This window comes from Phaethon lepturus, unplaced genomic scaffold (assembly GCF_000687285.1).
Source record: "Phaethon lepturus isolate BGI_N335 unplaced genomic scaffold, ASM68728v1 scaffold6055, whole genome shotgun sequence".
In the NCBI taxonomy this organism is placed as follows: domain Eukaryota; kingdom Metazoa; phylum Chordata; class Aves; order Phaethontiformes; family Phaethontidae; genus Phaethon; species Phaethon lepturus.
Window position 1 is genome coordinate 47,636 of NW_010542540.1, and position 12,205 is coordinate 59,840.

At 41.6% G+C, this 12,205-nt stretch overlaps 1 protein-coding gene across 1 annotated transcript in view; it reads right to left on the reverse strand.

Annotated features, from left to right (window-relative positions):
• The window catches only part of LOC104621538 (amphiphysin-like), a gene marked incomplete at its 5' end in the record, with an annotated part of 66,450 nt that overhangs the window by 21,370 nt on the left and 32,875 nt on the right, over positions 1-12,205 (reverse strand). Inside the window, 4 exon segments of the mRNA XM_010288054.1 lie at positions 900-932; positions 3,557-3,580; positions 5,189-5,212; positions 8,152-8,259. Coding sequence (XP_010286356.1) covers positions 900-932; positions 3,557-3,580; positions 5,189-5,212; positions 8,152-8,259 — 189 coding nt within the window.

Here is a 12,205-nt window from a genome sequence, read left to right on the forward strand (position 1 = left end):
ATTCAGAACCAATTCATTTGCAAAATACTAATGGGTCAAATCCTTTTCCTACTGCAGTGGGGTCATCAAATTTTGTTTTCCTTGCGGCAAACATTTTGCTTTAATTAGGTGGTAGCCTTGTGGCTTTGCTCCTTCCTTTGGGATCCTTTACTAATTTGAACATCCTGGAGCAGAATGGTTAAGCACTGGAAGACTCATTTCCAACCTTGTATAAGCTCAGCCTTTTTGGGTGCTTTCAAAAAATGGTGTACAGGGTGTGCTGTGGATGAGCCAGTCTCTAAAAGGATTCTGGAAATCAATGAGGCCTGAGGTTATCCACCTGAAATTTGGGATACCTTGGCACAGCCCTGGAGTTTGAAAGCATAAACATGGTATGTTCATGCGCTGTATGTCTGCGATGCCTAACGCAGAGTCTCACCATCAGCACAGGAGCAAACAAATAATTTCGGTTTAACTTTCAGATTAAAATAGATCTTAAATGAAAATAAAGATGCAGAAACAAATAAAACTCATCCTTTATATACACACACAGAGTCACGCAAAGTATGTGAAATTGAGGAAACAATGCTTTACAGGATTTTGGGCTTGTGAGAAAAGTCCACAAAAGAACACAATAAAAAAGATAAACCAGTCCTTTCAGGAGGAAAAAAGTCAGTCCCACTAAGGTACCTGGGTTTTTGCTGTTAAATTCAGTCAGGCCAAGAGTACCATGAGTATTAGCATCATTCTAGTAACACCTGTGAATAATTTCTGAGAACAGGCAAGGTTTGGATTTGAGTCAGTATGAAATTGTTGTGCTGCTCATCTGTAGAATACATTTCCTGGAATTCTACAGCCAGCCCTAATCCCTTCCTAACAGTGCAGAAAAAAAATAATCTCAAAAGGTGTTTATTTCTTACCTGGGCAAATCCATTAAATGCTGTGCTGGATGCCTAAGTAGAAGTGAAGATCAGAACAAATTATCATTTGTTTACTAAATCAGAACATGAGTCAAATAATTTTTATTTCCAAAATAAAAATATAGGCCAGACATTAAAAAAAGAGGAAAAAAAAGAATAAAATGAAGGGTAAGGCAGCAAGAAATTTGACAACAGTGCTATTTGATAACAGGTGTCACAGGCTTCAGGAAAACAACAAAAACAAAAAACAGAGTAACTTAATTATTTTTATAAAAAAAAAAGACTAAGTGCATTTTAAGTTATACATATAAAACACAAAACCTGTGAGACACAAAAGTGCCTTCACAGTTCAAAGCTTCATTCACTGTTTTGAAATGCATTTTTGTCAGCCTGCTTCATTACACGGCTGAAGGGCACCACACTATGAACAGTTGCATGGCAATTTTTCAAAAAAAGCATAGCACGAGCTTAGGAGGGGCAGTGGGAAACACACAAATGGATTGTTTTTTAACGACAAGGTTATGCATGGCCTAAGGAACTTTTTGTCTAGACTAGGCTACACACTGGGGTAGGTACCTCTTCTTTATCAGCCTCAATTTCCCGGTACAACAATCCATATCTCCGGTTAGCAATTTCATCTTCAGATAAATCTGAGTTGTTGGTCTCATTGTCTTTAGGACTAGTTGAACTCTCGGTGCTAGCATTTCTGGAATTTCCCATTTGAAACAAAGATAAGGGTCTAGCTATCTCCTTGCTTGGTCCAGGATTGCTAATGCCTGCCTGCTCCCCAGGCAAGCCTTGTTTTGGTGGTGCCTCCTGACTTTTATTGCTTGTGCTCGCACCTACTTCTCCCCAGCTGTTATCAGTCCCTCCTAGGCCTTCTGTAGACCATTTATCATTAATGCCTAACCAAACATTTTCCATGTTACCTTCCTCTGAGTCTTGCTGCTTGGGGAAAAAAGGCCAATTATCCAGTCCATTGGCTTGACCATCTGACAGATTAGAAAACCCCCAGGAATCATTAGTAACTGTTGGATCCCAGTTTGGCAGCCAGGGGTCTGTTTCCAAGGCTTCAGGAACACCACTGCTACTAGGATGATCTTCAGCGACCGCTGCTGCCGCCCTACCTGTCACTTGGTCTTCTGCATTATCTAGGCAAGGATTACCGCAGCTTGTGCTAACAGCATCAGGTGTCTCGGGCAGCAATGCCCACTCTTTTTCAGCAGCAGCTTGACCTTTATCAGCAGCACTACCATTTGGGAGGAGGCTGATGCTATTATCTTCAGTTCCTTTACCAAACTCTTCTGCACTGAATAATTCAGCATCACACAGAACACCTCCAGTATTTGTAGGGTCCTTTTCTGTGTGGTCAGTTACCTCTAGGTCAACATGTGGTGTCATGTTTATGCACTCCATGGATGTACTCTCTCCAGTACCACTGTCAGTTTGGTCTAAGCCATCCTTAAATGTCCTTTCATGGTCCTGATCCCAGATACCAAAGACTCTCTCAGGTTCAGCACCAGTGTTTTCTATAGTTTTACAGTTGTCCACTACTGTTTTGTTCCCACCTTCCAGCCCTGTGCTCAACAATGGTATTTCTCCATCTGCCTCCTCAATGACATCGACCCCTTTGAATTCCTCTTCCCTAGGGTGTTCTAGCTCAGCAGCACTAGTTCTCCCAGCATTCCCATCATTATCTTCCAACTCATATAAATTTTCTACCTCTGTGGTGACTAAAATTTCAAGATCTGATTTTGCTAAGCCCATATGAAGTTCTGCCTCACTGTTTCCTTTGATTTCACAACTTTGCTCTTCCAGTTCCTCTGTACCTTCTACCTCCTTGTAGTTAACAACTCTGGTCTCTACCTTTTCATTTGGTTTGACACCTGCCCACTCTTCTTCCTCCCGCGCTTCCTCTGCCTTTTGCACATCACATGGGAGAGGTTCATCCAACAAGCTACCAGTTCCCAGGATGGGTGTCTCAAAACTGGTTATGTTCTCTAAAGGCTGACTGGCCACCACATCTTCCCATGGGACATTTTTGGCATCCAACTCGTCCTCCAGTGAAGTCCTCTCATTTTTGTTTACAGAAGCTGACCCTGGTGCAGCATCCTCCCACGCAACTACAGCAGGCAAAACACTAGCTGGCAGAGTACCCGTGGATTCGCTTGAGGTTTGCTCTGCCCCAGGGAAAAGCAAAGAACTGCCTGCAGTCATTTCCTGGCTGACACTGGGTGTGCTAACATCTAGGCCCCAGTTGAGTGAACCTAGATCAGTTTGAGATCTGTTAATATCTTCTGATGACCCACTGTTTGGGGTTTCCTCCATGACCAGGTTACACAGGGAAAGACTTTTTGAAGAATCAGGCTTTAAGCAGACAGAAAAGCAAAGAAAAAACACAAGATGAAAAAGATAAAGGCGGACTTGATGAGAAAACACAAAATTTATATTTTACTAGAGCAATTTTAATTTAAAGAATGAAAGTGACTAAATTAAGCAGTTTAAGGAAAAGCTATGCGGTTTGCAACATTTGGAGGCAGTAGATTGCAATGTAAAAGAGCAGCACATACAGACAAAAACAGAAAACTATATATCACACCACACTGGTTAAAGCATGTCTCTAGAGTGGCTACGATTTTGGGGGGAGGTTTGCTTACCGGCTGCACCAATTCGCTGCTTGTCTGTATGGAAGAAAATCGTACATAGAAAAAGAAAATAAGAACATGACATACTTTGTTACAGCAGCAGTTCGTTAATTAGTCATTCTCAAACCAGCACCAGTTACCAAATTGGCCTGGGCAAGGAGCGGCGTGTCCTCTTCTCCTGCCACTCCACAGAAGACTAATCCCAGGCCCCTGAATATAAGCCACACTCCGAGCCTCTGGATTACATTATAAAAGAAGTTCTACATGCACGTTGAATATTTATCACACCTTGCTTTTTGCTGACAGCCACTGACATTTTATCGCAGGCACCCTACTGCATCTCAATTGAAAAGGGGGGCTGCTCTGGGAGGCAGTGAACAAGGAAGGAGGCAACCCAAGTGGCATCAGGGCTTACTTGTATTTACGCTAAGGCGTTGCTGCAGAGGGCCCTGAGCACGCAGCTCTGATTCTCCATCACCCTGTGCTATGCAGAGGCGTTTACATCCACACCGTGTAAAGCATCAAGTCACAAAGCCAGCTATCTACACTGCCACACTGAACAGAGAAAGTGCTGCAAAGGAAGCTCAACAGCTACTCTGCACAAAACTTACTATTAAGAGAAACTCAGTAAAAGATTTCAAACTCATTTCAAACATTTAGCTGCAAAGCTCACTACTTTTTTTTTTATAAACTAGAACAAAGAGGAAAACAACTATAATACAGAATACATCTATAATATTAACAAGCTATAAATAAAGCTGTTTGAAAGGAAGACAATGATAAAGCTATCTAATATAAGATTAAAGCAATAAATGTGAAACATTTCTGGGTTATTTCAGTTGGTCTAGATATTGACAACTTTGAAATTTTGTCTAGCCTACAGACGTGACTGTTTTTTTAGGCTTTATTTAACCCTTCCCAATAGAAAGAGATGAGCATTCAATATACATCACATGTGCCATGTGTTCACAAAACAGTGCTGCAAATCTGAATGCACGAGAAGCATTCACAGATTTCTGTGCTGGCTGAAGCTGCAAAAGGTCAAATAATGAGCATACCAAGCTCCACCCCAAGTCAACCCAGCTATCTCCATGACATAAAGTCGAAAGAAAGCTCTCGAAAATGAGCTGGTTTCTACCTGCAGATCACTGTATGTGACTGGGCACCAGGAGGAAGAAGGAAGGATTCGTGCAGTTTCCTAAAGAAGCAGCTTCTTTTGTGAATAACTCTAGTTCACTGTATGCCCACAAAGTCAAGTTAAATTCTCCCTTCATTCCTGAATTTTGAGAAAATGGTTGTCCATTGGGTTAAACTCCTGAGGAACTACACCTTCAGATAATTAAAACAGGTGACTAGCATCCATTCCTACCCTCTAATAGCTGTAATTCAGGCATGAGAATAAAAGCAACACACACCTAGCTGTAATGATTGCAAATCTTATTAGCCTAGATTTCTGACATAATTTTGGTTTTGTAGGCCAAGCAACAGAGATTATTTTTTGTGGTTGTGTGTGGCTTCATATACTTGAAAGTACTTGTGACAGCCTGTAAATTCCTTATCTTGGCTTTTGGTAAAAACATTATAAATTTGCTTTTAGTGTATAACAAAATCAGAGGCATGGAAATATCCCAATGTCAGGCTTACCGTCCATAGATCCCATGGCAACGTCTGAAAAAAAGGAGCAGAAAAAAGAGGCTTTAGAAAAATACTGCTCATATACTGTATGTTTAACATACTACATAACTGTGTGCATTAACTAACAAGAGAGAACTTATTTATATGCATATGTATAATACAGATATATTTTATATCTTAGCACGTGTGGTGCACGTGTATGTGGGTATTTATCTGCATAATACGTTTTTTGGTTAAATAGGATGGGCAGTATGCGATGGATTCTGGTGTTTCCCGCTTCAAAGCAGTCGTTGCTTTGCAGCAAACTCATACCGCTGCGTGCTTGAGTAACAGCCAGGTTCTGAGCTGGTGACTGAACGGCTTTCAACAGGTACAGGAGTCTCTGCAAGGTGTAAGCTTTAAAGACCTTGCGTAGGTCAGGTTTTTTAGCCTTTAAAAAATGATCCAGCTACCCACTGAGAACAAGTGGGGCTTCTCATAACTCTGACACCAGGAAGGAAAATGGCATGCTTTTTGGCAAAGAAAACAAGAAAAGTTGACCAATGTTTTCATTTTCTTGTCCAGCCTGTGAAGTAGTAAATGTCTCAGTAAACCTCTCAGCAGAAGAGCTGAATGGACAGATGAAAGAAAAGCAACCAACTTCATGCCAACTATTAATAGCCCACCACATAAGAAGGAACTCTGCTGGTTGATCCCAAAAGCTGTCTGAGATGCTTCAAAACATAACTAGGTAGAAGTCCATGAAAAACAAAAACTCAAGATGTTCATAAAGTAAAATGTAAAACTGTTCCTGAAATATTTGCTAATGTTAAATGTGACATCTAACATTTACTCGAAAGGATTGCTGCATTTAGCTTCTTTACTTGCCTGCTTTTTATTTTACAAGGACAGAATGGCTTCTTCTGCTTTCCCAAACAACAGACACAGTAATAACTCACTACTCAGATTTACAGCAAATTAACATCAACAGCCATTTCTCAATCAGTTTAATTTGGTTTAAGTCCAGGTACGTGCTTTTTCTGTGGATGTAATTCACAAGTGTACCTCTTACGCTGCTGCAACGTTAGCTGAACGTTCAAATGGTATGTCTGTTCTTACAGCGCTAACTGGCACAAACCGTAGGTGTCCTACTGACTTCCATGGAAGGAGATATTGCTCATTTTTCACTTTTTCAATTTCCTTTCATTGTTGGTGAGACTTTGAGCACGAGGGGGAAGGAACAAACTGAGGGAAAGGGGAGACAGACCACGGCTAGCAAATGGAGGCGAGGGCCAGACACGTTGAGAAAGGCCACTTCTGAGGCAGCCACAGAAACAGAAAAGCAAGTGAGGAAGGGCAGACTGGGGCTCTCTTACAGTGGTCTGACACCCTGGCAGAGCAGTGGAGGGAGGTAATTAATTAAATGGTCAACACAGAAGTCATGCCAGGCCTCCCAAGGCATCATGGCACATGTGACAGTGTCTTCAGGTCACTACTTCAGCAGTTTGCTGAGGGGAAAATATCCACGGCTGAGGCAAAAGCTATATGCATCTAAAAATACCTAAACTAATACCTCTACTAAACTTCCACTAAACTAATAAACTCTTCTACAATCTGTACAATATGATGCCAGGACAAATGTGCTCTGTCACAAAAGTTAAATGTCTTTGGTTTAATGATCCCACTGCTCTATTCAGCGTTATTACAAGACAATCTGAAAGGGTAGGGTTAGTGAAGTCACAGCCAGAGTTTTCTGTCACTGCTGAATCCCAAGGGATTTCTTTCCCCCTTCCCTTGCCATTCCTCCTCCCTGTTTAGGGGGAGCAAGAAAAATAACAAGGAAGATGCACAAAGCCTCTGCTATAAGTAAACATTTCTAGCAAACCACAATGAGAAATTTCAGCTAACGTTTGGAGTGCTGACAGTAGACTCTTTTTCTGACAGTGCATAACCCATCAGAGATCACTACAGATCTCATTACGTACCTAGGACTGCACACCAAATAAGAATTAATTAACTGAGGAAAAGAAGAGCAGAGAACCGGGACTATCTCAGCCTTAAAGCTTCTTCTCTTCTCACTCCTTTCCCAGTGCTGCATTCCTGAACAGCTGATTAGTCCTCTCATGTCTCACAGTACACGGCAGGTTAATGGTAGCCACAGGGATAATAGGTTTTGCTAACAATATGTTAATATCATTTTCTTCTCTGTGTACAACACAGAGCTACAGCTCTGCTGGCCAGGAGAACTTCCCTACTGTGCTATTGGCCCTATGGGTAGTGAGGCTGAGTTCTGGATCCTAAAATAGCAGGTCCCCTAGGGTAAGCCAATGAAAATCAGCAATTTGATGTATAAGCCTTTTTTTTCCTTTTACTTCTCTTCTTTTTTTCATATTGCTGCAAGAAACTACCATGGCAAACATTACCACAGAATGAAGAATTTCTTTAACATAACATCCTACAAGGAAACATCCTATTCCATCCTCTCATTTCCTTGAGGTTAGGTCTAAAATAGATTTATAAAAGCAAACCCACTCAGATCATATCCACTGCTTGGTACAGAAACTCCATCACAGCAAAGCAATTGCATGCTGACTCCATGAGACCTAGGTCCCCTGAGGCATCTTTCCAAACACAAAGAGTCAAAGCCAGGTCAGAAAAATAGTCAGAAAAACAGGCACTGGAGAATTATAATGCTGCCACTAAGAGTTATTCTAAAGATGGAAAATTATGGGATTTTGAAGTCAAGGCCAAGGTACCAGTAACCATTCTCACTGTCAGACATCGCATTTTACTACCTGACAATTTCCTCTCCTTCCAGTACATCATCAAGTACAGGGTTACCGAAGAGGAAAGACAGATGGCTGACTACAGCTGCTCAGGAAGTTTTTCCGACACTGCAGATACGCTGCTCATTAGTACATGAGGCAAATCTGTGCGACCCATCACAGCACGTTGCATTCATATGCTTCGCCTACCTCAAGGCAAAAAGATACCTGAGACATGGGTGAATGAGTAACTCCTGTTGATACAACTTCTGGCTTGAAAGGGTCAAAGTCCAAATCTAGCAAAGATTCCTCCTTCTTAGCTTCAGGAACTTCATTCTGTTAGAAGAGAAACATGACTCTTGAAAAACTCATCTTTCAAAAGCTGCCCTGGGCAGCAACTTATTAACAGGTCTAAGGAAAAAAAAAATTCTGTCAGACACTTTCTATCTGTGGTGCAAGGTGCAAGCCTGACGATATTCCTGAGCTTTAGTGTAACTTTAATTTTTATTTTTATGAGCTTCACTCTTACAATGCCTTTGTTTTCTCTGTAGTGCAGCTTTGCCTTTTCAGGCTAAACAAATTGCAGCCTTTTTGAAAAAGTGCTGAGTGTTCACTGTTTGACTGTGAAGGCCCTTTTAAAGTGCTTTGAGACAGACACCAAAATTAAAAACTACATAAATGTAGCCAATGTCCATACATTCTAAGAAGTGAATCTCTCCCCAAACACAAACATCAGTAAAAAGCCAATATGGAAAGACATAAATGCATTTGGATTAAATTTAAATCCTGAACTTGAATACCAACTTAGATTTAATGCTGCCTTTAGCTCTAAACTTTAGGAAACATCTTACATAATGGTAACTAAATCTTGCTACACTGCTTTGCTCTTACAAAACTGGATTACACAGTAGAGCCTTTTTTTGTTTGCAATTAATGAATTAGCCAAGGCCTCTGAGGTCACTATAAGTATATATATTGGTTCAATGGGTTACAGGTCTTTCCTGTTGTAAAGTTACATGAACAAATAATTAGCATGCTTCAACATAAAATTTTAATTAGCATGCAACTGTAGCTGAGATTTAATTATCACTACTGATAAATAGGCAAGCATCTTGGTTTTGGTAACAAGGTTAGTACTGCCTACTGGTAGTTGTGCAGTATTTATTAAAGAGTGAGAGAAGTTTGTCTTTCGATGTACAGAATAAGTAGATAGTAAGGTATTGTCCTGGTTTCAGCCAGGATAGAGTTAATTTTCTTCACAGAAGCCAGTGTGAGGCTGTGTTTTGGATTTGGGATGAGAAACTGTTGATAACGTACTGATGTTTTGAGTTGTTGCTAAGCAGTCAAGGACAGTCCAGCTTCTCGTGCTGGACTGCCAGCAAGAAGGCTGGGGGTGCACGGGAAGTTGGGAGGGGACACGGCCAGGACAGCTGACCCAGGCTGGCCAAAGGGATATTCCATACCATATGATGTCATGCTCAGTATATAAAGCTGGGACGAAGAAGAAGGAAGGGGTGAAGGGACTTTCGGAGTGATGGCGTCAATCTTCCCAAGAAATCATTACACGTGATGGAGCCCTGCTGTCCTGGAGATGGCTGAACACCTGCCTGCCCATGGGGAGTGGTGAATGGATTCCTTGTTTTGCTTTGCTTTGCTTGCGTGCGCAGCTTTTGCTTTACTTGTTAAACTGTCTTTATCTCAAACCATGAGTTTCCTCACTTTTACTTCCCCCATCCCACTGCGGGGGAGTGAGCGAGTGGCTGCGTGGTGTTTAGCTGCCAGTTGGGGCTAAACCACGACAGGTATTCATTAGAATGATACTGAAAAGAGTTCAAACTGGAAACGGTATCATGGGAAATTATTCATTCACATATAATCTTACGTAAGAATGGTAACGCAGGGTCAGACCACATAGTCCAATATCCTAGTCCTGACTGTGACCAAAGTGTAAGCCAGGGGAAGTCTACAACAACAGGGCAGTAGTAAGAACAGCAAAACTAGGAGATAATAACAATGATGACGATGATGACAATAATAGTAAAATAAATAAACAAAGCTTTTCTATTATTAAAACATTTAAGAGTGTAAACTTTCCAAATTAGCATTACTATTGGTAAACAGATATTCAAATGTAGGTAATTAATGGCTTCCATATGCCAAAGACATGTGACCTCTCCGTGCCACCTGAAATTGTGGTCCAAATAGCTCCTCAGCTCCCATGCTAGGAATGACAGAGTGATCTGGAACTCTTCAGTCTGGAAGAGGAGTGCTAGGGGTGATGTGAGTGGGGTCTACACCAGCATGAGAGGCACTGGGGTCTGACAGCTCCATGACTCCTCCAAAGCAGGAAGGCGGGTGTCAGTGAAGTTGGTGGGGGCAGATGTGGACTAAAGAAAAGGTGGTGGTGCTCCATGTAGCACAGAGTTCAGCTGGGGACCTCCTTGCCATCAGGTAGAGTGAATGTGAAAAATTTACATGTGCTAAAAGACTGAACCAATTTGTGTCAAAGTTGTCTGCTGATGATTACTAAATACGTAGAAACCATGTTGAGGAAGACCCAGAACCGCAAATGGCTGGAGGCTGGGAGACTATGGAAGTGGGTATAAGGAGTATCAACTTTGCTTGCCTTGTCTTATAGTCTTCCCTCGGCCTCTGCTTCTGGACACTGGTAATGACCAATAACTAGTCTGACACACTGAAGCCAGTGTTACGGTCTCACACTTTAAGCAGTCAAAACCAAAACAGCCCACCAGTAACCAGCATTACATTAATTCTGTCATACTTTTTGTCTGATGCATTTAGACTTCATCACACACGCTCCTGAGGCACTAGCAGTCATACAGTCATATAGCTTGATGAAACAACACAGCATCAGCTAGCATACGATCAGAAATGGATGGAGATGGAAAAGTGAATTATCTTTCAGTGAGGTCCAAGAATGAAGTTGATGTTTATGAGGACTGAGTCAAATGAATAGGAGTTTCACTTAGGCCATGCGTGATGACAGCTAAGGTATCTGTAGTGACAGGGTACTGATCACTGCAAAAATTACCATTACCCATTACACTCAGACCAAAATGAATAGAACATTTGTCATAACTCTAGGAGCCAAGGCCCAAATAAACATATAGCATAACAGATATCACATTAGATGGATATGTAAGAGAAACAGGAACCTCAGGAAATCCCTCAACAAAGGACAAAGCTGTGACAAGAAGGCCTGCCAATCATCCTGTGTTAATTCCACCATAGCATGACAAAGCATGAATAAATGCCACATTTGAAAGAGATGGCTGTGGCAGAAGCAAGGCTGTACCTCTCAGAAGATAGGTATGCACAAGGCATGGATAAGGTACAAGAAACCAGTGAGGACCACCAGAACTGCCACCCTTTCTTTCCACGCAGTCTGTACAAGCCTTAAAATAACCTCATTAGACATGGGTTATTTCCTTCAGAGCTGTTGGACACACTCAGCTCTGTACTCTGTTAAGTACCTGGAGGGGGCATATTATAAAGACCTGCAGTGTGCAAGCTAGTAGCTGAAGACTAGTAATTGGACCACCAGCAATATCTTGTTTAAGCAGCTATCCAAAACCAAAGAAACACCATCACCCATGAAAATTGTTATCTGATTTTTAATTTAGTAGCCAAAGCAGCAAGGATATCCACATTGTGTCAGGTTGTCTCCACACCCCAGCACACTACACCAAAGACATGGGAGGCAATGTGATGTGAAGAAAACAAGACATAAAGCAAGACACACTCATTCTAAATGACCCTTTCATCCAGTCACCTGGATATCACATCTCACATCTTTCTTTTACTTAGCAGTAACTAAATCCACTCTTGGAAAAGAATAAACTGGAAGTGTGAGCTGCTTTGTTGAATTAGGGCCAAAATATTCAACAGCATCAAGCAGAATTTTCTTTCAACATCTCGCACAGCACCAAATGCATTAGTACTGCTTGGTAAAGAAAGGTTATGGACAACAACAATTACAGGTTATTTGTGTTCCGGAGGAGAAAAGTGTTGGCCTGTTCATAATCCTCTCTGAAACATGGGATTAAAGCAGCAAAGCTCTATTCATCAGCCTGTTGGTTTTGTGTCTCTGAGTGAGGACAGTGCCAGAGACACCAGTGGTGGTCCTTTGGGAAGTCCTGCACCATTTGAGGGCTCTGCAGGCTCGATAGCTTCCTCCACACTGCCCATCAAGAGCTCTGGGAGTACAGGAGATGCTGTAAGCACCAAGAAGAGTAAGTCCATGTTCCCTGTGATTTTCATG